Below are 25,385 nucleotides of genomic sequence, written 5' to 3'. Positions count from 1 at the left end.
GTGCAACTCAAACCAAGAAATGGATTCGGAACACCTCAAAATCTGTGCTTCAGTGGCAGACCATGATAATATCTTTGAAAAATATTGGAGTGCAAGAGGTCAAATGACTTTATTGTCAAACGCCTGGCATTAGAAAAGAACAACATTTTATTTTGAAATGTGTAAATAATTAGCTTTGGCTTCTGTTTTTCAGAACGTAAAAATCTGTTATTGCTCTATGACAAGTTAACTTTCCATATCATTATTAATTTTGAATTGTACTTGCCAATTATTCATGACACCTGTCCATTTGGCGATCGCTAAACTGAGTCATCTAGTATCAAAGTCAGCTACATCCACATTTTTCCAAATTGGTTTAATGCTGTATTTGCGATCTCTCTAAGTTTTTCTATAGCTAGATCTGTGGAGAGTTAAGTTACAAAATGGGTATCATTCTGTTTAAATTGAAGGTTGAAGTTCCCGGTTAGGTGCAGAGTCAGCTACATCCACGTATGCAGATTTTGCGCGGATTTTATATCAGCTGCTATTAATTTGCTGCAGGCTGCATTGTTATCCACTTGTACTCTCCGCAATTTTAACTAGCTATCATTATTGTAGCTTTTCATTCTGTGTAATTAACAAATTAACTAATAAATTAATTCTGAAGCTTTGAAAAATATTGTAAATAATTCATTTTTATTTTTGTGTGAATATGAAAGAAGTAAATTTGTAATTTTTTTCTTAAATTTAATTACTTGTGCTGAACAAGTTTGTATTATCTATACGTTGTTTCACTTGAAATAATTAAGCAATTAATAAAAGATAATAGTTCGACATTTTGTGCATAATTACATTCAATCTATTCTATCTATTACATTCTATCAGTCTAAATTTAATTTCTCAATAAAATGCTTGATCACTATAAAATTTTCTCATTCATACCTACAAGAAATACGAGGGGCATCCAGAAAGTAAGTTTCCCGATTTTTTCTCCCTTGAAAGTAAACATAATTAGCTGTGTCAATTGCACATGCGTAACAGATCTATGACGTATTAATCATATGCCAGCCGGACAGGTCCCGCCTGCTGCCAGTAGTTTGGCAGCAGTGGTCCGAAATGGAAGCTCTTATTCCTTCTCCCGCCGCCTCGAGGTTCGGTCGGTGATAAAGTTCTTTAATGCACAAAGCATTGCGCCAATTGAAAATCATCGGCAGCTCTGTTAGGTCTATGGGCCGAACACACACACTCTCTCTCCCTCTCCCCCCCTCCTCCCCCCTCTCTCTGTCTCTGTCTCTCTCTCTCTCTCCGGTGAGCGTTTTGGCAACGACGAAGAGCTGAAGACGTCTGTCACACGCTGGTTCCATTCACAGGCGGCAGAGTTCTACGATAGAGGGATACAAAAGTTGATCCCACGATACGACAAGTCTCTCAATTCTGATGGTGGCTATGTTGAAAAATAGCTGAAACATTTCTGTACCTGTTGCCAATAAATGTTTTCCTGAAAGTATGTATTCTTTTTTTAAACAAAAATAGGGAAACTTACTTTCTGGATGCGCCTCGTAGAATCAAATGCTAAAGACAAAAAATGGATTACACTACTTTCCAACCCAGATATAATCCCCCAGAGACCAAGGAAAACAGCAGTTGCAGCCTTCAGACTATTGACAAATCATGACTGTCTAGCAAGTCATCTCTACAGAATAGGTATCTCAGCTTCACCATTATGTGTCCTGTGTAACGATCCAGCAGAAATGAATGAAGACCACTTGAAGACCTCTGAAGCATTAAGATCAGAAGAAACTACAGTTCAAAAGTATTGGAAAGCACGACTGCTAATGGCTTCATTGCCAGATGCAAGGCACTAGATAACAACAACAACAACAACATTCTATCTTTGTAAAAGCAGCTAAATCCACAATGGAGGATTCAAAGCCAGCTAAATCCAAATTAAAAATGTTTCCCGCCAAAAATCGGAAAGCTAGCAAATTCGCATTTCCAGTATATGTTTGTCTGTGTCGTAACTTTATGGTGCCAAAATAACGAAACTGTTTATAGAAAAGCCGTTGTTAAAATTAGTTTTTTGTTTCTCCTGTAAAATTTTATAACATGGAAGTAGCCGACTTTGATGCTAGATGACTCAACTAATATGTTGACTGCTCTCCACTAGCAACAACAGCAGAGGCGCACTCTGGGCAACATAACTAATGCAGCGGGTGCAGCAGCGGCAGGTGGCAGCTCTCCAGTCCGTCCTCCTGGTATGGTGGTGGCAAGTACGGGAGCACCTCATGGTGGAGCAGCAGTGCTGCAACAACAGTCGCCACCAGTAGGCGCAGTGGTGGGAGCCCCAGCTGTGGCCAAGTCCCCTTACAATCAGACGGCAGCTACAGCCGCTACAGCTGCAAGAGTTGCTGCAGCATTGGCCAAATCGGCTCAAAGTGTGGGGCAAGTGCAACAGCAACCAAGAGCACAGTTTTATGGACACAATCCCAACTTGAAATGTAAGTGTTGATTTTAGCATGTATGGATTTCTTCAATTGTAAATGCTTCACTTTGTTTTGTTCTCTCTTTCCCAATGTTCTGTTTGTCCTAGTTCATTTAGACCAGGGTTCGATCCCTGATGTGTTCTGATGGATTTATTGTGAACAGATTGGCTGTCGGTTAAGTTTCTCTGAGTTTATCAGTTCCCACTATCATTATCCTGTCATTTCCATATCACACCATCAACTCTGAATGGATTGTGTAGTTATGAATTCTTTGAAATGATAAACTTTTACACGAAGGTTTACTAAAAGATAGTGAATGACATCTCAAAACATGTTGTTCTAGCTGATCATGTGACAGGCGATAACAAGAGTCTAGTTCAGCCAGAAACGAAGGTGAATACAAATCGCGAGTCAGGTTAGTGTGTATTGTGAACTGTGATACAACAGATCAATAGTTCATAGATGATATTAAAACAAAATTATATCATATGTTGTCGGTGCTGGTATTAGTGCGAAATACAAGTCAAATTGTGGCTGTATGTAGCAGAGTGTAGGATTGAAAATCTCTTTGTGTTGTAGTGGGATATGAATATATATGTTTGAAAGACTGAACAAGCAACTTTATGCGTACACAAAATACATTTCATACACGCACATATATATTACATTACATGCATACATACAATGTGTATTTATTTGTGTGTGTTTGCGCACATGCGCAGCGGTTTATATAGATATACAGGGTGTTTAAAAAATACGGGGCATAATTTCAGGTATGTATATATATATATATATATATATATATATATATATATATATAATGTTTTATTTAACTACGCTTGCAACTGCAGAGGTTATATCAGCGTCGCCGGATGTGCCGGAATTTTGTCCCGCAGGAGTTCTTTTACATGCCAGTAAATCTACTGACATGAGCCTGTCGCATTTAAGCACACTTAAATGCCATCGACCTGGCCTGGGATCGAACCCGCAACCTTGGGCATAGAAGGCCAGCGCTATACCAACTTGCCAACCAGGGCGACCTCAGGTATATATTTCCCACATGTAGACAGTCAAAATAGTTCATTACAACATGTGTCCGGAAATGCTTTATTTCCGAGTTATGGCCTTCACAACATTGAAATTCACCGAAATGTTTTTCTTTCCGCAGGTCGTTGCCGTCAAAGGAGACATTAAGAGGGCACTCTGACAGTTCATTCCGAGGCGAAGGTTACATTCAGTGTTGTGTAGGCATTAGACTGCGACATGTATTCAAATCAAGAGCTGGCAGAGATACACTTCATGTACGGTAAGGCAGACGGCAATGCTGCGCTGGCTCGTCGTTTGTACCAGGAGAGGTACCCACAGCGACAATGTCCAGATCGGAAGACATTTGTACATCTTCATTACCGTCTGTGCGAGTATGGAAAATTTAACTCTCCTGGTTTGGGAAGGGGACGACCAAGATCTACAACTCCAGAAGTACAGGAGGAGATTCTGGAGGCTGTGAACATGACTCCTTCTATCAGCACACGAAGGGTATCGTTGCAAGTCAGTGTTCCTCATACGACTGTCTGGAGACTGTTGAAAGAGTGTCAATTGTATCCTTATCATTTGCAACGTATACAGGCCCTGTCACCAGCAGATTACCCTGCACGAGTTAGGTTCTGTCAGTGGTTCTTGCAGCAGTGTGGTGTAAATCGGAACTTTCCTGCCTTAGTATTATTTACAGATGAAGCACAGTTCACACGAGATGGCATAACAAATTTTCATAATCAGCATGTATGGGTGTATGAAAACCCACGTGCAACTGTTCCATCTCATCACCAGGTGCGGTTCTCCCTCAACATGTGGGCCGGTATCATTGGTGATCGATTAGTTGGACCCCATGTACTTGTAAACAGACTTACGGGGCAGGCGTACACAAACTTCCTGGAAAACACCATACCTCATGTTTTAGAAGACACTCCACTGATCAATCGTCAACACATTCACTTCTTGCATGATGGCGCTCCTGCACACTTCAGTTGTACAGCTTGCCGGTACTTGGATCGAAGGTTTCGTGATCGATGGATAGGTAGAGGTGGCCCAATTGCTTGGCCTCCACGCTCACCTGATCTGAACCCTCTCGATTTCTACTTGTGGGTCCATTTAAAATCATTGGTTTATTCGTCTCCAGTGCCTGATTTGGAATCCCTTCGGAATAGAATTGTGGCATGTTCTGAGGACATACGCAATACTCCTGGAGTTTGGGATCGTGTTCGCAAGTCAATGAGACATCGATGTGAGGTCTGTATTCAAGCAGGAGGTGGACATTTTGAACATCTTCTGTAATGACAACGACCTGGGGAAAGAAAAACGTTCCGGTGAATTTCAATGTTGTGAAGGCCGTAACTCGGAAATGAAGCATTTCCGGACACATGTTGTAATGAACTATTTTGATTGTCTACATGTGGGAAATACATACCTGAAATTATGCCCCGTATTTTTGAAACACCCTGTATATGTATATGTGTGTGTAATATTGCGTATCATATTGTTGCTTTGAGCAGAAAAGATTATAAATATTTTGGTGAGGGTTGGTATAAGTTGTGTTCCTTATCTTTGCATGATTACTGTAAATAAATTATTAAAGAAGACATGACTAAAAATATGTCCATAAATTACATGATGCATTTCTTATGGTGTCATTCTGTACAGATTTACCATGTATCTAGTTTTTTATTGCTATGAACTAATAGAATAAAGTATACAACTTGTTTTTAATGCTTGTTCTATATTAACTGTTATTATTTTAGCCTTAATTTTCTGATTTTCATGGACTAATTTATGGGAATTTCTATAAAAATTTGAAAACTGTCTGCTTTTATAAATCTATAGTTTATTGTCTCTCATTACTGTTATATAACAAAAATCATTCAATTTCCTATGCTCAAAAGTATTACATTTTTTATTATTATGAAATGCTTTGTCTTTGGGTATTTTTGACGACTTTTTCTGCTTTGTATGCTGTGGTCTCAAATTAATTATGTAAGAAATTACGAAAATCATTTCAGAAGTTCCCTTCGTGATGGCACATTCCTGTGACAAATTGCAATAGTGTTGCTATGGTCTACAGCAAAGACAACATTTTTTTCACACCTGTGGTGGTAGCTTACTTGTCGAGTGATGCATGAGTGTTGAATAATTGGAAAAAAAGAACCATAATCCAAAAAATCCAAATTTGAGATATTAAGCATGTGGTTAGTGTATTGTACCGGCCATCTACTGAATTAGTTGTTAGTGGAAAAAAAATCGTTTCTTATAGGAGTGGAAATTTTCAGTGATTTTTCATAAAACAACAGTAGTCCAAAGACTTTTTTTGAGAAAACAGCCATTGCCCAGGACAATGATAGCATTTACAAATATCCCATTCATATCATCTTGAAACATTTATCCATACAATTTTAAACTGTAGTAGATTGGCAGTACTGCTTCTTATGTATGCTGCAAAAGCCACCTCAGAGAAAAATACTTTAGCATGTGGATTGTTGTATCAGTTATGGAGTCATCTTTAGGTTCAGAAGTAACCCCATGGAACAAACGTAATCAACGAAAGAAAAAAAAGAAACAGGATGTAACAAAGAAAAAGAAGATTAAAGGAGAGGCTCACTTCAGCCACAAGTTTTTTTTTTTTTAAACAACCATTATCCACAGTAAACCGACACATATATTTCTTTGAGGCAATTTAAGTTATAAATGCATTTCAATTTTCTCGTGTTTCTACAACACCCTAAGAAATGGCATGATGAATTTCATACTTGAAGTGTCAACAACATTCATGCCAGCTAGTTTTTTGTTTCTCCTGAAAATTAATGTTTTTGGACTATGGTTGTTTTTTTCCAAAAAACCCTTCAATTGATCACGAAACAATGCAGTGCAGATTTTGATATTCAGATTTGTATAACATGATAAAGCTCTATGCTCTGTTGAGAAAATAGACATGAGAGATAAGTGAATTCTTGAGGAAAGGTCTTGACACTATCATATGTAACTATGCAACTTCAAGAAAAGTGAGTTGACACGAACAATGTTCCCTGTGAGTACAGCATCATGTCTGATATACATAGGCCTATAGCATGTTCTGGATAGAGCAACATAATTATCAACAATTGCACCTATGTGTATCAAATTCTGATCCATCAGTTAGGGAAACAGAAAACCTGTGATAACTAGATATCACATGTGATAAATGTAAAATAGCATGAAGTTCGTGTAGCATTATCCACTGTACATTTTAAATAGTGGACAAGAGAGAAGGATGCATTATGGCTAAGAATGAATCATGGACGCAATTCTTCAATCAGTAATTAAGGTGAAAAACTGCAGAATTGTGTAAGAAGATTACAATATGTAGTCACTATACACTCAAGGATATATACGTCGCAGTTATCAGCAGTGAAGAACTGATACTGGATCATGCTGCCACTTCTGAGTCCACTGTTAATAGGCCATATATACTTTTTTTGTTGAGAGGTGATAGGGTTCGTTCAGTCATTTGTTACAAACCACCACAGCTTTTGAAACATGACATCATTCTCCTGCAAGATAATGTGACCCTTCATTGGCATTGTTATATTTGAGCATCTTACACTGGTTTGGAACTGATTATTTCTCCCACATCCCCCCATACTCGCCTGACTTTTCCTGTTATTATTTTCTATTTCAAGGGTTAAAGAGCCTCTCTAGGGGTCGAAGATTTCATACAGTTAACGAAATAAGACACTACTCTGCAGAATTTCACACAATTAACGAAGTAAGACACTACCATACAGCATCTCTGAATTAGTCTGAGCACAGTGGATGAGATTGCCAGCACATACTGGAAGAAATGAAATTATTTTGATATTAATTTTGTTGAATAAAGGATAATAATTAGCTTCAAGTCTTGAAGCTTGCAGTTTGTCTTATTTTTATTTCTTCCATCCAGAATCCTCATACAGGAAACTTCTGAAATTAATTATGTAAATGGGTTTACTAATCTTTTCCATTGGAGTATATAGTAATTTTTAGGCTAGTAAAATATTGTGGTGTAATCTGATAATAATAATAATAATAATAATAATGATGATGATGATGATGATGATGATGATTATTATAATAATAATGATAATAATAATAATAATGAATAATTTCGAGAGAAAAATTGGTCTGGGGCTGGGCATCGAACCCGGGAACTTTGGTTAAACATACCAACGTTCTGCCAACTGAGCTACTTGAGAACTCTACCAGACACCGATCCAATTTTTCCCTCTATATCCACAGACCTCAAAGTGGGCTGACAGCTGTCAAGCAACCAACATTGAGTGCACACTAACTCTGTGTGACTTAAATTATGGTTTTCTGTTAACGAACAGTGACGTGTATTATGCAAATCAAACTTTCTGGTATAACTTTCTGTAAAGTTGATTTTAATAATTTCGAGGGAAAAATTGTGGCATGCGATTTTATTCTAGGTCTACAGGTATATAGTACTGTAATTTACAGTTTTCAACTTAACCTTTACGTTCAGGTGCCATGTCTCTCGAAACAGAACAACTGATTTAAGTGAAGAGAATAAATCTTACTAACCCTGTCACTTATCATGTGTCGTTTCACGATTGCGGAAACCTTGGACTCATGAGACAGGTTAAATTTTATGATTTCGTTTATTCACCCGCTTCCAGCTAACAAGGGGTAGCTGGCTGGGCTAGTGGTAGCCTATGAGACCCTTATTGTCTTCATTCATGTTAAGGAATTGCTGTACAGTTCTCAAAACTAAATTTTCCATTTTTGTAACACATTGGGTCTTGAAATCCAGGTTCTGTCTGCAGTCAGAAGATAAAGCAAGCTTTAGGACTGTGAAACAGCTGTCCATGTCCGTAAACGAGAGTTACATTTATCATTATTTCTATATTATTTCAGTTGGGACATGAAAATATGTCTGTATATGAGGAGTGTCCGTATCTTGGAGGTGTCCGTAAGGAGAGGTTTCACTATATATGATTATTTACTAGTCATAATTTTTACATTATGCAGGTTTATTTTGTTGTTTTGTTTTTACATTTTTTACTTGATTCCATTACGTATTGCATTTGATTCAATTATTGTATCATGTACATTCTTTTATTATTATTATTATTATTATTATTATTATTATTATTATTATTATTATTATTATTATTATTTTAAATGAACTTGGGTTTTTAGTTGATTAAATTTGCGTTTTTAAATCGTGTTACACAACAATGACTAATATTAAATGGTAATTGAATAATTATAAGAGATGATTCAAAAGTAAAACTTAAAATGTTGATAGAAATGGTAGTGTGTAAAATGTTTAGGAGAGAAAAGCATGAAATTGGTAATATATTTAAGCAAAATATGTAGGATGCTTATTATAGCATAAATTATATTCTTTCTTTATCTTCATTAGTAGAGTCATCTTCAACTCTGTTATAGTTTCTCATTTTCTATATCATATTTTGTCTTTTGTTTCAGTGCCTCCAGATCTTTTCCTCCTGGGTTGTATCTTTATGATTGTGGATTACGACTGCAGCATGCCTGAAGAAGTTACAATGTGGCAGCGTTTAATAGCCTCTAGTGGTGGTGAAGTTGAGACAATATATGGACCACGAGTGACACATGTTTTGTGTGAAACACAGAAGTCCTCTACTGTCCAGAGGGTAAAAATATTATTTTTTTCACTTTCATTACCAGTACAATAATTAATTTATTTATAGTAATTTTTTAATAATTAAAATATAGTCAATTTTGTTTAAGAAAAGCTTAATTTCGTTGTATATGTATTTCGTTGAAATTGTAATTTTGTTCATGCATAAATACTATTTTCCTCTACTACAATTTTAGGTGAAATTCGTTGTAGAGTAATGTGTCATACTGTGGAAATTGTACCTTTAAGTTCATATTAAGCTTCAACTGTATAAAGGGCATGGCATTCCTAATGTGGAGTTTTGAACTCTCTAAATGAAAAAAATTACGTTCTGGAGCTATTTATTTTGAATTGAGGTTAACCACATTTATTAATAACTTATAAAAGGTAAAGGTATCCCTGTAACGTGCCATGAAGGCACTTGGGGGGCATGGAGGTAGAGCCCCATGCTTTCCATGACCTCGGCACTAGAATGAGTTGGTGTGGTCGGCACCACGCTCTGACCGCCTTTTACCCCCGGGAAAGACCCGGTACTCAATTTTATAGGAGGCTGAGTGAACCTCGGGGCCGTTCTGAAAGTTAGGCAACGAGAAAAAATCCTGTCACCACCTGGGATCGAACCCCGGACCTTCCAGTCCGTAGCCAGCTGCTCTACCAACTGAGCTACCCAGCCGCCCATTAATAACTTATAGTAGTACTATTATAATGAAAGATAAAATATTCTTCAGTTCTTAATAAATTTCTCTCCTGTGAATGTTGAATTGGTTATGAAAGTTGATTTGCTAATTGATACGTTGAAAGCTTTGTCATAGTGGGGTGCTTTCTTTTATTAAGGGTACAGTAAAATTCCTTGTATCTGGCACCCAAATAACCGGCAATACTAAAACAACAGCAATTTTTGCTGGAGCAAAAAAAAAAAAAAACCATTCATGCAAAAGGGAAGAGTCGGAGGAAGATATGAGTGGTTTTTGTCGATCGCACATGCCGCATATTGTTTACTTTTTACATTGTTCACGCGTGAAAACATAGACAGAAACCCCATTTTGTCCTTGGAGTAGTTCGGGTAGGATCGGTAAGCTGTTACTTGGGCCTTGCAAACAATGCGCAGAGACAATATCTTTAAATTTACCACTTGAACTCTCCCGTTTCGAAGGGGTGTTGCACGAGTCTAAATAGGAGTGTGAAATTCTCTGTTCCTACAGCACATAAAAGTTTCATTAGAGTGATAGATAGTATATATAAACAAGCAGACATTAGAGGTATGTTAAAGAGATTCAAATCATCGAGTGTTACTTCATCGTCTTCATAGTTGCGACGTTGGCTTTACTACTCTTCACGTCACGTGGCTGCTATTTAAAATTGTCATAAGGTTACGAAAATATTTAGTATTTTTTACGCTATTATGTATTACTGTATTACAAAAATTATTATGAACTGATGAATGTACTTACCGTATTCAGTACTAAAAATAAACATTGTACATACTTCAAAACTTTATTTTTAAATATCTATATGAATATTACTAAATTTTAACATGGAAAAAAAAATGCTTGTACAGTATAGTATGTCTTTACATAACCTATAAACGTATTTTCCAATTATCTGGCAAAATCAGTTAGGGTTTGCCCTACATATGCTGGATACGAGGAATTCTACGGTAGTTGATATTGTTCTCATTCTCCCAAGTAGCCTAGTGTAATTCATTGGTGCTGTATACCACTCAACTATCTAAACTGGTCTACATTGCACTATGTGAATGTGGATGTACATTGTACCAAAAATTGTTGATATTATTTTTGTTATTATTATTATTATTATTATTATTATTATTATTATTATTATTATTATTATTATTATTAATGGAGAAATGATGGAATGATGGCAAGAAAAACAAAGAGCCCCAAAAAATCCTGGTCCAAAATAATCTTTGTTTACCATAAATTACGGTTGGTTCTACTATTGTTTAAACTTGGGTTTGTGATGTGGAAAGCTGACACAAATCTTTTGGTTAGCATTGTGATTAATAGAATAAAATATTTAATATACTGATTTATGTTAGTGAATTGTTCCTTACTCATTATGTTGCTTGGCTTTGTTGTACAGGCTCTCAGAGAGGGAAAGCGTTGTGTAACAGCATACTGGCTTAATGATGTGGTGTTGAAACAACAAGTGCTTCCACCATGGCAGGCACTTCACTTTCCTACACCTTTTAGGTATGTATTGAGTCTAGTGTGATAGTCAAAGAAAAATTTTGAGTTTTGCACTATGTATTTTGACGTACATCATTAAGATAATGTACTACGCCTAAAGGACCGCCTTGTCTGTTAGGTCCACAGTATCTGACTAATTCATACATTTAATATGTTTAGATTAGTCAAGCATAATGGACGCACATAATTGGTGGTCATCTTTTGTCCATTTCTGGGAGTTCATGTTGTCTGTTGCTTTACCAGCATATCAATGTCGTTAAATTTAACTAGTGTGTTGGTACAGTCTTCTTTGAACTGCATGAAGCCATTGTTCCTAGTTGGTCCGTATACAGATTGTATCAGCACTATCACATCTTCAGATTGAAATATATGTGTGCTGTAATCTTTTGTTATGTTACATTTTACACATTCCAGACTCGATCTAATTATTACACTTTTTATATGTATAACACACTATACTTACCAGTATGTTAAAAAATATATTTTCTTTGTAAAGAAGTTAGAATATGCAACTCGAGGTGTCTGTTCATGGGTGTATGCCATATAGAAATCAGGCATTGCAATATTGGTGAGATGGTAACATATATAAAAGATAATTATGCTGTCTGGCTACCACAATATTTTCATGCCCAACCTCATAAATACTGTCCCTCATATTTTCAGCAACTGTACTATACTCCATTTTTCCTTAATGATTTACGTTATTTGTTATCAACATGAAAACATTCTACGAGGGAGGATAGAAAAGTAATGCACAACAATTTTTTTAAGGAATATTATTTCGGTTAGGATGTTCAAAGTTGGCAGATAGTTTGAATCTTGCGCTACAGACAGCAATGGCTCAATCAGGTGTCACCCTTGCATGAGTGGTAACTACCGAGTAAAGATGGTGTGTGTGATAGCATCGTCTACTTGTGTAGTTCATTTTTTTGTGGGTGAAACGAAAAAGTTCGAGTGAAATTCACAGGGAAATATTGAAGGCGTATGTTGCTATTGTCTGGCCCATAGCAACATCTCCAGGTGGTGCAGGTTCTTCGAATAGGACCACCGACGAAGCACGTTCTGGCCAAACAGCGATCGCTGCAACACCACCAATGTCAAAGGTATTGAGGTGGAAATCATCCACCCTACAGTCCAGACTTCACCATCTAATGTTCATATCTTCAGACCAATGAAGAAATTCCTAGGAGGCCAACACTTCGGTTCGGATGAAGAAGTGAAATCTGTCTTGCACAGGTGGCTGTGTGCCCTGAAAACGGAGTTTTATGAACGAGGTGTTCTGACTCTGGTGTCATGATTGGAGAAATGTGTCGAGAGATTTTGTTCCTGTATTGAAAAATAGGTAAAACCTATAGCTTTCTTGTGCATTATTTCGTTTTGCTTACCTATTAAATACGTTGCCACAAAAAATTGTTGTGCGTTATTTTTGATCCTCCTATGTATTTGGCATCATATAAAATAATAAAGATGTAACTTGACATAGTTCAGTTAGGTTTGAATGTAAAATAGCCTAGCATGAATTACGTAGGAATGAGTAATTGACTGCTTACAGTATACGGACAACATTAACGTCATTATGGATTTATTGTTTTTGATATTGGTACTTTGGCTGGTCCAGGATGTTCATACTAACACACATATCATGCAGACATAGTGTACACATGCTATCATTCAACCTATAAGACACGTGAGTGTATATTACATTCCTCTTCATTTTCACACTGGGTATTTACCCATTTGCAGTGGGAATAAATACACACACGCACACACACACACCTGCTCTCTCTCTCTCTCTCTCTTCACCCGTCCTCCCCCCTCCCTCTATATCTTTCTCTAACTCCATGCTGTATTTTTCGGCCTACAGGACAAATGGGCATCTAGGACACTTCCTGTTTATACACACACACTCACACACACACACACACTGTATTGTTCAGTTTGTAAGACACATGGGCATATAGGACACTTCCTGTTATCCCACTAATATTTTTTTATAAAAAATAATTTTACTGCTTGTCTCAACTACATAGTACTTATATAATTTCAGAGTAATACACATGACATAAAAATGCTTCACTTTTCGATATAGGAGATGCATTCCGTTTTTTTTTTAGACTGAGTCTTGAGGGCGAAATTGCGTCTTACATACTGACAAATATGATATTTATTACAGAACCTTTTTTAAAAAAACAAATGTGTGGTACATAGAATGGAATTAGAAACAATTTGATCTTTTTTTTATATTTCCGAAAATTATATTTTTGTAATTGTTGCTTAAGTGTTGTGTTTGTGTTTTAATTTGCTGTTTGTTTAATGCAGTGATGATAAGCCATGTAAAAACCACATCATAGCTTTCTCTGGATTCGAAGGGGAAGAAAGAGCGAGAATTAGGTTTATGATCGAGGAAATTGGTGCAAAATGGACCAGCTACTTCACAAAACACAATCATGTATTAGTATGTCGCAGGTAAGTTATGTATGTTTTCATACATGAAATTGGTGTTCATTTTTAATTTATATGTTAATTATAAAATAAAGAGGAAAGTCAATAAAAAGGAACTTGTGTATTACTGAGGTTGCTCCAGTTAAGTGGATGTTCTTTACTTACGTTTTTCACGGTGAGATTCTCTTAAACGCCACCACTGATTGTGTTCGATGTGATGCCCACATGCATGAACTAAGGCTCTGCTACGCAATTTCCACCGGGGAATACTGTGCCACAGAACAGGAAGAGGGATGTTATGCCAAACCTCCTGGCAGACTCTCCATAAACCCTCTACTGTGGTGGGACATCTAGAAGCAAGGCCTCGTTTCAGCAGATCAAACCTGCAAAAATTCATTGGTGATGCATCAGGTGACTTCACTGGGATGTTGTTAAAAGGTATCACATTGATACCCGTCTCCACAGATTTCCGATTATAGTAAGCAAGGGATGCTCTCGAGGTATGACTGGATGCCTTATTCATGTGGATCCAAACATTTGGGGCCTCTTCACCATACAATCGGGGAATCTCTTAATGAAAAATTGAGCCCGTGACATTCTCTTGGAAGTAGGCTGAATTTATCTTACATTTTTGGCAACTCTGTGAATCTTGAATTGCTCCTAAGCATAATAACCTGCAACCACCTTTAACCCCTTGGAAAAGTTTTTTTTGTTTTCCCGGATGATGTTGGAGCGACCCTTTCAGCCCATTGGATAATAGTAATTTTCCTGTGATTTGTATCATCTAGATAAATCCATGCCTCATCCAGAGAAACGACCCATTGCCACTTTTTACTTGCCAGGTGATATTTGTACAGTTTTCTAGCGTTGGTGAAGCGTTCTCTGAGGTCCTGCTTTTCAACACATGTCCATGTGCCTTTTGTTGCCTCTCTAGACCCAAATTTTCATGGCTTTTACGATAAACTCTGCCTTTAGATGTTCCAGTGCAGTTGGCGATGTTTTTTTATATTGGTGGGTTTTCTTATGTCACTGTTGCCCTCACCTTGGCTACTACTACTGTTCTTTGTGTGGGTTGCGTCCTTTGTCTCGTTAATTTTTTCCCGGATTGCTCTTGAGGTGAGAATCCATTTTTGTGTAGCGGTGTTATACTGTTCACACATGACTTATTTATGGTAAGACTTTACATCGTTTTATGATCATTGAAAGGTTGTAACCGGCGTCGGGAAGCCCAATAATGTACCCCTGCCACAAGTCCGCAATTGTTGAAGTCATTACTGACTAAATATAGCATCTGACTGTACCAAAAGTATATCCAGATGCACACTGACACAGTGACGTGATTGCAGGTGTTAGCTGTAAAAACGATTGTTGGGGGAGCTAATCAAATTCGTCCAACTGGGGCAACCATACAGTAATATGAGGTGCGTCCATAAAGTAACTTTCCCACTGTCCCACAGCTAGCAAACCATATGTTGCGTGAAGCGACTGCGTGTACGTGATAGAGTAATGTCCTGGCATGGCACATGCGCTAGTGGAACTTCCCGAGTGCTCTCAGTAGCTTCGTTGCATTGGTTGAAGATGGATGCTCCTATTCCAGCTTCCGCCGCGTGTGAAGTGCAGTCAGTGATAAAGTTTTTGAATGCACAGGGCATAGCACCGATTGAAATTTACCGTCAGCTGTGCCAGGTCTATGGGCCTAACGTCATGAGCAAGCAGATGGTGCGTTGCTGCTGTAGACAATTTTCAGCAGGACGCCAAAATGTGCATGACGAGGAGTGCAGTGGGAGGCCAACCATCATCACAGACGACCTTGTGGAGCAACGCACCATCTGCTTGCTCATGATGTTAGGCCTATACAGAGGAATAGAAGTTCATATCAAATAGTTACATTTACGTGTTCTTTGAGAAAATTCTGAAGAGAATAATAGAAAATAACCAAGTGCCAGCTTTTTTTTTAGTATAAATTGACATAATTATTTCGTGTCTGTAGTCCATCAAAATTATGCCACATGATTATTTACAAGATTTAAATTTATTGATGATGTTCAAGAATTGAGCTTATCAGGAAGACAAAAAGAAAACTTAGTCAATTAACCAAAAGTGTATTAGATGTGTTTTAAAATAGAGGAAAATAGAGACGAATACACTTTTTACATTGAAACAGTTCTAACTTTTGGTGTTTATGAAAAGTGTAATTTATAAGCGAAATTGTACTTCTATGGGATAAATGAAATTGATGAATTTAGAGTAAGACTTTGGGTATACCCCATGTGCTAGGTTATCCAGAAATTTTCTTCTTAACACCATCACCGTATTTGATTTTACAGATTAACTCTTAGGAATAAGTGTATATTCTTGAGTAGCAGATAAAAATGTTTGTGTTGGGCACAATTTTCCTGTCATGAACATTTATTTTTCAAAATATGTAATTGCCTTTCAGATTGGAAGGTCCCAAGTATAAGAAAGCACGTGAATGGAACAAGCCTGTTGTAAATGCTCAGTGGTTGAATGAAATCTTGTTTGGACATTTCTCATGTATACAGCAACCAGACATGCCGAAGTTTCAGCAGTTCAATTTAGGCAATCCGTTTCGAATTGAATATGCCCTGATTCCACATTTGATGAGTAAGTTGTTATATTTATTTATATAATTTATTAATCTTCTTAAGTAACTTGTCTGCACATTGGTGTGCAGTTCAGGTATGTCTGAAATGTAATTGGAGACCAGAGGTGTTACGGAAATATTTTAACAAAGGGAGCAGCCAGCAGAGATATGCAGAAGAAGGAGGGACAAAATGGTTACTTTACAATAATAAAACAGTAATATTGTAATAATAATAATAATAATAATAATAATAATAATAATAATAATAATAATAATTTTATTAACAAATATAAATGACACTCGGGAGGAAATTAAACACAGAATAAATATGGGAAATGCCTGTTATTATTCGGTTGAGAAGCTTTTGTCATCTAGTCTTCTGTCAAAAAATCTGAAAGTTAGAATTTATAAAACAGTTATATTACCGGTTGTTCTGTATGGTTGTGAAACTTGGACTCTCACTTTGAGAGAGGAACAGAGATTAATGGTGTTTGAGAATAAGGTTCTTAGAAAAATATTTGGGGCTAAGAGGGATGAAGTTACAGGAGAATGGAAAAAGTTACACAACACAGAGCTGTACGCATGGTATACTTCACCTGACATAATTAGGAACATAAAATCCAGACGTTTGAGATGGGCAGGACATGTAGCACGTATGGGCGAATCCAGAAATGCATATAGAGTGTTAGTTTGGAGGCCAGAGGGAAAAAGACCTTTGGGGAAGCCGAGACGTAGGTGGGAAGATAATATTAAAATGGATTTGAGGGAGGTAGGATATGATGGTAGAGACTGGATTAATCTTGCTCAGGATAGGGACCGATGGCGGGCTTATGTGAGGGCGGCAATGAACCTACAGGTTCCTTAAAAGCCAGTAAGTAAGTAATAGTAATAATAATAATAATTTTTACCATTCATACTGATTCTTGAAATGTTTGAATTTACTATTTATCTAACAATTGGGAATGCCATTTAAACTATCTATAGATTTTGAGTCTTTGAACTTACTCGCGTCATTTCAAACCCAGGACTTAAAGTTGGGGCCACCTGAATTTTGTTTCTGGATTTCCATTTCCTTATATATCGTAGTTTTCAAATTTAATTCAGAATCAGATGTAACTGTTGAATTCTAACCATCACCTGCAATTTTTCTTTAAAAACGCATTAATGAACTTAGCCCTTTTGTGTCAGAATTAGGTGTTTCATTTTATCTAACACAGAAAAACCTTCTTTAATTACAATACCGAAAAAATTAAGACAAGCATTAACAACGACAATAGGATATTACAATAACTTGTCAACTGAATGACACCTGAAATGAATGCGATCTCAAACATAACAATGGTTGCAAACATCAATTATGGAAAGTCTCCAACAAACAGCAAACAGTGCAAAAGCCACACTCACCAATTTCCTACATTTTTTAATTGTTTCAACAGAATGTGCAATAGGAGATGATTAAATTAGAAAAGTGCGTTTATTTTATTGATTTTTCCTCATGAGCTATTTTAACAAGGACTTCGAAAAAATAAAAAATTTAACATAGGGCTCGGGTTAGTCTTTGCGAGTCCTTTCCAGAACACTTCTGCTGGAGACAATAATTTAACTTAAGAGTGCATAAATTTCGACATTGAAATTACGTAATTTCTTTTAAATACGATGAAAAAATATGTGTTTCATTTCTTTAAAATAAAAAATCTGTAATCTGAATTAGATATTTATAAGTCATTTGATACTGTATTACCTATTAATAATTATATTATTGTATCAGGGAGTAGATGTGCCAGAGCATTATGTTGTTGGTTGTTTTCTGACTGTTACTTTGAACCCTTCATTTTGGGCTAGTTTCCAAAGATTACTGTTGTTTAGGATGGTCTCCATATCTTGTGACATTCTGTTTTTCTTCATTGCTAAATAGCTGCATGGAAGACACCGATAAATATCACACAAGAATCTTATGACAAAATCAAATCTACACCACCTTCCCAACGCAGAGCTAAACGTCCTCGTCTTGACAAATCTGCGGCCTCAGCTGGAGATTCAGATCAGGAAAATATGCTCGAAAATGTGGAAGTAACAAGTCTCGATCCACCACCAGAAGACAAGAGACCAATGGTTTTATTTTCTCATGTTATGAAGCGTTCAGAATTAATAAAGGTGAGTTGATTTATAAATTGTGATTTTTTTATAGTTAATAATTATTGTATATACGTAGATATTACCAAGTTTGACGTTAAAAGATTTGATATTAAATTATATATACTACGCCCCCAACTTAAATTTTCGTCCCGTGAATGCAAGAGACAAGTGCTATTATCGCGACCCTGTTATTCCCAGCGTGACTCCTCCTCTTTGCTTACGTCTTAGGAAGTGAAGGCTCTATAAAGTCTAGGTAGGTAGTATCGTTCGCCATTTTTGTTCTTTCGTTGCCAAGCTACCATACGAGGAATCTATTTGCCACGCCGTGAAACATTATCATGTCATAGCTCCTATGATAATAAATCAGACACACTGTAATTCAGTGAATAATTGAGCGGCAAATAATGTCTTTGTGAGCTTTCTGCAAACGCCAACGAAAGAGCCAAAATGGCGGGCGATTATATTAAGTATTTATCGAGCCTTAAGAAATGAAGAACGTCTTCCTCAGTGAATCACAAGACACACACGTTTAAAAGTAGCCGACCTGCAATGCGATTGGCTGCCGGAAATTAGAGCAACGGGACTATAGTCGCGCGTTGTTAGTATACAACCTACAGTTTCGTCTGTGTGTGAGGTCATGTTAGAAGAGATAATGCAATGAGTGAGGTAATGTATATAATGTGTGTAAGAAATATGATGCATAATATTAATATTAGTTGAGGCATACCTCATTGCAGTAATTAACTATAAAGTATTGAGTATACACTGTACATGAAGACGATTTGAAATAGGATAAAATAGTCTATCAAAATATACGATTACTGCAGTTTACACAGGTACAACACAGTATTTATACAGGTACAACATTTTCAGCATCTCCTATATGTCATGTGTATTCACCACTGTCTCATACAACTCCCTGGCACGAACAGTAAACACCTCTTTATCAGCTTAATATTTACTTATAGGTTGCAAAGGTGAGAGGGAGAAGGAATGGTGATTCACATTCTTTTCAGACGCAGATTTAACTTGGAGGCATAGTACATTATTGTATTAACAAAATAAAGAAAACAGTGGGCACCTAAAATAGAAAGGCATTTAAACATTTTTATGCTCAACCATGCCGAAATGTAGTAATTATACACCTGGTAGCAGCCCTTTAATGGACCTCATAAAGTACACCTATTCATTAAAGTTCAGGTTTTCCACCAATCAGAAAGCAATATGAAAGCACAAGTATCGATTATTCTCGGATATGCAATCGAAAGACAACTAGCGAAACATCACAGAGGCTGGAAATCCAATACTGTCGCAGAAGGTTATGTACTTTTACTGTAATAATTAGCGTTAATTGTAAATAATATTCAAATAAATTCAATTTGTCATCTCGTTTTTCAATGTCTAAATCAATTTCCAGGTTATATAAAGATTATGTTCATTTTACTCTCTAGATTATATCAAGGTCAATGACATTTGTTCCTCGGAAAAAATCAATACTTTCGCGTCTGCGCACATCTCACAATTTACGAGATATTGCACAAGGTCACTTCCACTCCCCACTCAGATAAGAATAATAACATGAATACTTACGAATTATTTCAAGTTAGAAATATGGTCGAGCATAAAAAGTCGTACGAAACTTGCCTATAATGGTAATTAAGATGCTCGTAGGAAAATTATGAAACTCGCTTGCGCTCATTTCATAAACATACTCGCGTCTTCATTACTACCATTATAGGCTCATTGCAAATGTACTATTCTTAAATTAATCCAATTAAAATGAAGTACCCATAATATTATGTAAAGTGAGAAGAGGCTGCAATAGAGGTACAGTGAGAATGGAATATGGCAGTAATTTTGGTGGTTTTAACTGACAGGGAGGGACTGTTGTCCTGTCTGCAAGAACTCCGGTTTCTCTTTATTTCATCATCTTTTGTGTCTCCCACAGTTTCGTCTGTACACATAGAATGAATTTGTTTTTGTTGTCAGTCATACTCATTGCTAATATGTTAATTACCTATGAAAATCGAAAAAATAACATTTAATATAGCCATACATAATTAAAAATGTTTTATTTCAACCTATTACCTGTACATAGTGGTATCACAGATCCTAACCCTCCAATATGCTTGTACATATTCCCAATTAGTCACACATACCAAATTGATATTCCTAGATATCTTCTACTGTGTGTATCTAACTTCAGTTTTGTTCTTCTGTTGATGATTCATTGGTAATCTAAACGTGTGAATTTTAAAAGTGGTGTGAGGTACATTTAAACTGTTTCCAGTAGTGGATATTTTTATTTAAAATAAAAATGTTATTTCCATATTTGAAGTATGTTTTTGAAATTATGGAATGAATATAGTACAAAATTATGTACTCTTAAAATAGTGTACTTCAAAAAGTTATGCTGTTCCAGAAGTAGTACTGGTAAATTATATTGTTTTGTATCTGGATTAACTGTATAACTGTAACATCCAGAACAGAAGAAATGCTGTTCTCCAACCCTGTCTAGAGGCTTAAAGGTAAATTGATGTAGGAAATTGTTTCTTACTGTATCAGCTCTATTTCCACCATACTGTAATAGTTTGGTAAGTTGAGGATCTGGGTTTGATAAGAACAAATCTTGTCGTAAGTCTGATATCTATTTTTAATTAAATATATGCAACGATTATGTCAACAGAAAGTTAAGCAGCTGGGAGGTGCTGTAGTGGAATCGTACAAAGAAGCAACACATTTGGTGATGGCTCAGCCAGTTCGAACTGTTAAATTCCTTTGCTGCCTGTCAACTTGCAAGTACCTAGTATCAGAAGCATGGATCCGTGAAAGCCATGTCCACAACAAATTTTTAGGTATTGTTCTATATGCATGTGTGTGTGTGTGTGTGTGCGCGGTTTTTGTATTATTATTATTATTATTATTATTATTATTATTATTATTTAAAAAATGCTGTAATTGAATTATGAATACCGTACATGAAAGTGTAATCACATGCTACTTGTGAAGAACTATTGCATGCAAAACAAAAAAATACATTTGTGAACTGAAATGTAGAATATGTTCGAACTATCTCTTTGATGATAAGCTCACAGATAACTAATTGAACTATAGCTAGGCCTTTTATGAAGAACATAGGTCCTAGTACAAATAGTTTCGGAATATGTATATGAATATAGTGTTAAAAGTTGTGTAATCGAGATGTACAAATAGTTTGTTCATTGTGGTTATAAATTATGTCCGTATACTACATTATTAAGTGTACAGTAGAACCCCGATTATCTGTCACCTTATTAACCGATCGGCGGATTGTCTGATTGTTTTTCTGTTTCTCCTTTCTTTCTTTCTTTCTTTACTACGGAAATAAACATGTAAGAAACTTAGTACTATACCTTATATTATAATCCTATTTTTTCTAGAGTGTTTCATTAAAAGCTCTTACCTTTACGTAGTACTACTGCAGGCAATAAGAATGTTACTTGAAAATGTTTTCCCAACTTGTAAAATAGTCCCAAGAACTTACGCAAAATATATAGCAAATCTGTGCAGCATTCAGTCCTTGTCCTACTGCTCGAATGCCCGTACTTTGTAACTTCTATGCAAAATATCTTCTACTGGTGTCAAAAGTGTCTTGCTAAGTATTCAAATAAAAATGCAAATAATTGAGAGGTTTGGGAAAAGAAAAACCGCGGCTCATTTCACATCAGAATACATGGTTGGTGTTACAAATGTGCGCGATCTAATGAAAAATAAGGATATAGTAATATATGTTACAAGAGCAGTATGTTGATGTTTTCATGTGCGAGGAAAAGATTGAAAAAGCGAAACGTAGTTGAGCTTTTTTAATTTCCGAGAACATGAAAACAAACATACTGCTCGTGTATCGTACATTATTTTGTGTGAAGATTGTTTATTACATACCTGAAAGACGAATTTCTAATTAGTTGCAATGAAATCTCCATGTTGGCTTCTGTTTAATGACGGCAACTTCGGAAAACCAAAATATCTTTCTTCAACATTGTTGCTATAAAATGTTTTCTGTGTTTACTATACTCCAGCAGGCCGTGACATACGTCTGTCTTTTTTTCCCCCCAGTCTATAAATGCGAACTTCAAACAATATAACATTTTAATATTTTTACAATATTATTTATATAACATATTGCAGTAATAACATCGGCATCTGGAATCTTGTTGATTTTTTCACGGCTTCCTTAATGTTACTTGTATCAGGAATGCAATAAGTTTCGTGGAGTAGTAGACTTTACTTAATTTTTGCAAATATTTAAAAACAATAATTAACATTGCAATTTAGGTGAAATTGCAGTGGTAAGTTTCCAATTTATAATTATTACTATGTTAAACGTCTCTAAAAATAATATGTTAAAAGCCTAAAGCAGTAAAATGAATGTCGCGCTTAAGCGGTAAGAAGAGGGAAATTGTTATGTGTGTTACATTGGGAATACTGAATGTGGTATTTCACACTTACCGCGTACTGGTTCTGTGCGGAAAACAAGCAAATACGCACGATCTCGCACAAAGGTGTATAACATATGTAGATCTAACACAGGAGCCCTCTACTATTCCTATCCTTCCGCAAACAACCATCACAGGGAATTTCCTTGGCCCTTATAAACCCGTCGTTGACAACCAGAATTAAATTAGTGAACTTCTGATTCACTATCTAGCATGTTAAACACAACACTACGGAGGAATATTATGAGACTGTAGTATAGACTTCCACAAATATTTTATGGTACAGATTATCCGATTTTTTCGATTAAGCATCCAGTCCACACCCTTCATTACCACGGATAATAGAGATTCTACTGTACATAAATACTTCAATTTAGTTTTCCTTGGACTAGATTGCACAGGAATAAAAGAGATGACTGATTTCAATTCAGCTGTAAGAAAATGTTGTGTTAAGTGGAGAAGATGAAATGTGTTTGGGTAATACAGGTATGTATTTATTTGTTTTCCAGATGAGAAACCATATATATTAAGTGATTCTGAATTTGAAAAAGATTTTGGCTGCAACATACCACAGGTGCTGGAGAAGACGAATAGAAATGAATTGTTTAAGGTTAGATATACAATTTAATTTATTGGTATTCTTGTCTGATTTATTATTTTTGAACATTCCTTCTATTCCAAATATTTATTTCATAAACTTGCTAATATTCAGGATAACTGTGATTAAGCATCTTGTTTTTTCATAGTGCAGTTCGTTCAGTTTTTTTTTTTTTTTTTTCCAGGATCTATGCTTTTAATAATTATTCTTTAATTCATTACAATTTTTACAGGGAAAAAATTGTCTCTGTATTGTCTTTGCAGTTATAATCCTTGGAACGAATTTATGTTTCCAGTAATTGCAAAAGTGTAGGTATAGACTACAGCAAAAATAATGGGAAGTTATGCACTTAAGTATGCTTACTTATCAAGTTACATGCAGAGTGATGAAAAGTATATATTCTGCCATTTATGTCCTGAAGGTGACATCTTCCAGAAGATCTCCATTCCTCGACAGACAATTCAAGTATGTTTCCTTACTAATTGCATACCATGACCCAATATTTGTAACATAACTGCAAAAAATTCCGTCTCTTCTCCCTTTGAGTTCCTTAGAATTTTTTGGGACAGGACTAGTCATAATGCCCAAAATAGAATTTATGCATCTAGTGGTTTCGTAATTATACAGCAAATTTTTGTAATACATTTCACACTTTTACGATTTTTACACTTAAGCATTTTTTCTGAAGTCCCAACATAATTCCTATACTTCCCATATTAATTTATCTCTGTTATACGTCTTTTTTTATAGGTTTGTTATACTTACATGATTGTATTTAAAACCCCCCAGGAGATACAAAACGTCATTTGTACGTTATAAATCAGTTTTGATCGAAATTAGTTTGGGTTGTGGAAATGTAAGAATGCGAAACTACAGTACATTTTCTTCCTTAAGATGTGGACCACTTTGAAATTCGTGGAAATTCGAAGCTGTCCATGCTTGCCTCCAAAATTCTTGTGTCCTTTAATGATGCTGTTACTGCTTTAGAAACAGTGAATCGTTTTGTAACACATTATGCTGTAACTGAGTAAATTACGGACAATTATCACAATTTGAGGGCATGGTTTATTCCTGAGAGCAAGTGGTCCAAAATAACTGACTTTAAATAATCACATGTTATTAAATGAAGATCACAGAGCCACCGGCGTGGCTCAGTTGGTTAAGGCGCTTGCCTGCCGGTCTGAAGTTGCGTTCGGGCGCGGGTTCGATCCCTGCTTGGGCTGATTACCTGGTTGGGTTTTTTCCGAGGTTTTCCCCAACCGTAATGTGAATGCAAGGTAGTCTATGGCGAATCCTCGGCCTCATTTCGCCAAATATCATCTCGCTATCACCAATCTCATCGACGCTAAATAACCTAGTAGTTGATACAGCGTCGTTAAATAACTAACTAAAAAAAAAAAAGATCACAGGGAAGAACAAGGTAAGTCAGTGTCGTAAAATTTTCTGAATTGGAGTTTGAAATGTAATATATCAGCCAAATTTAGCTCTGTGCAATTAAGATTTCCTACAAATAATCTTACATTCTTCAAGTATGTGTTACAGATTTAAGTGTTACATTTTAGACAGGCCTGCACAAACAGTGCTCAACGAGCGCGTGTGCTCCTTCGGAGCGGGAGAGCGGTGTTTACCGTCACCGAAACGGAGAGGATGATACGTCAGAATGACATAGACTTGCTATAGATAGAGGAGAGGGAAACGACCACTCAGTTATCTAGTGGAGTGCAGTGTGTAGGCCTATTCTCAGTAACTGTTTCACGTTGCTTACCTAC

At 36.2% G+C, this 25,385-nt stretch overlaps 1 protein-coding gene across 5 annotated transcripts in view; it reads left to right on the top strand.

Annotated features, from left to right (window-relative positions):
* LOC138701213 (PAX-interacting protein 1-like) overlaps positions 1-25,385 on the top strand; it is an 85,014-nt gene that overhangs the window by 43,969 nt on the left and 15,660 nt on the right. For 4 of the 5 annotated variants that reach the window (XM_069827877.1, XM_069827878.1, XM_069827876.1 and 1 more), the window contains exons 16-24: positions 2,147-2,477; positions 2,806-2,877; positions 8,979-9,163; positions 11,254-11,363; positions 13,680-13,826; positions 16,243-16,427; positions 18,323-18,561; positions 21,230-21,398; positions 23,528-23,628. In XM_069827877.1, coding sequence (XP_069683978.1) covers positions 2,147-2,477; positions 2,806-2,877; positions 8,979-9,163; positions 11,254-11,363; positions 13,680-13,826; positions 16,243-16,427; positions 18,323-18,561; positions 21,230-21,398; positions 23,528-23,628 — 1,539 coding nt within the window. The remainder of the gene's footprint in view (positions 1-2,146; positions 2,478-2,805; positions 2,878-8,978; positions 9,164-11,253; positions 11,364-13,679; positions 13,827-16,242; positions 16,428-18,322; positions 18,562-21,229; positions 21,399-23,527; positions 23,629-25,385) is intronic. The other variant, XM_069827880.1, reaches the window with a different exon arrangement.

This window comes from Periplaneta americana, chromosome 6 (genome assembly GCF_040183065.1).
Source record: "Periplaneta americana isolate PAMFEO1 chromosome 6, P.americana_PAMFEO1_priV1, whole genome shotgun sequence".
Taxonomy (NCBI): Eukaryota; Metazoa; Arthropoda; class Insecta; order Blattodea; family Blattidae; genus Periplaneta; species Periplaneta americana.
Note: the sequence above shows the minus strand (reverse complement) of the source record. Positions and strands in the feature narration are given on the sequence as shown.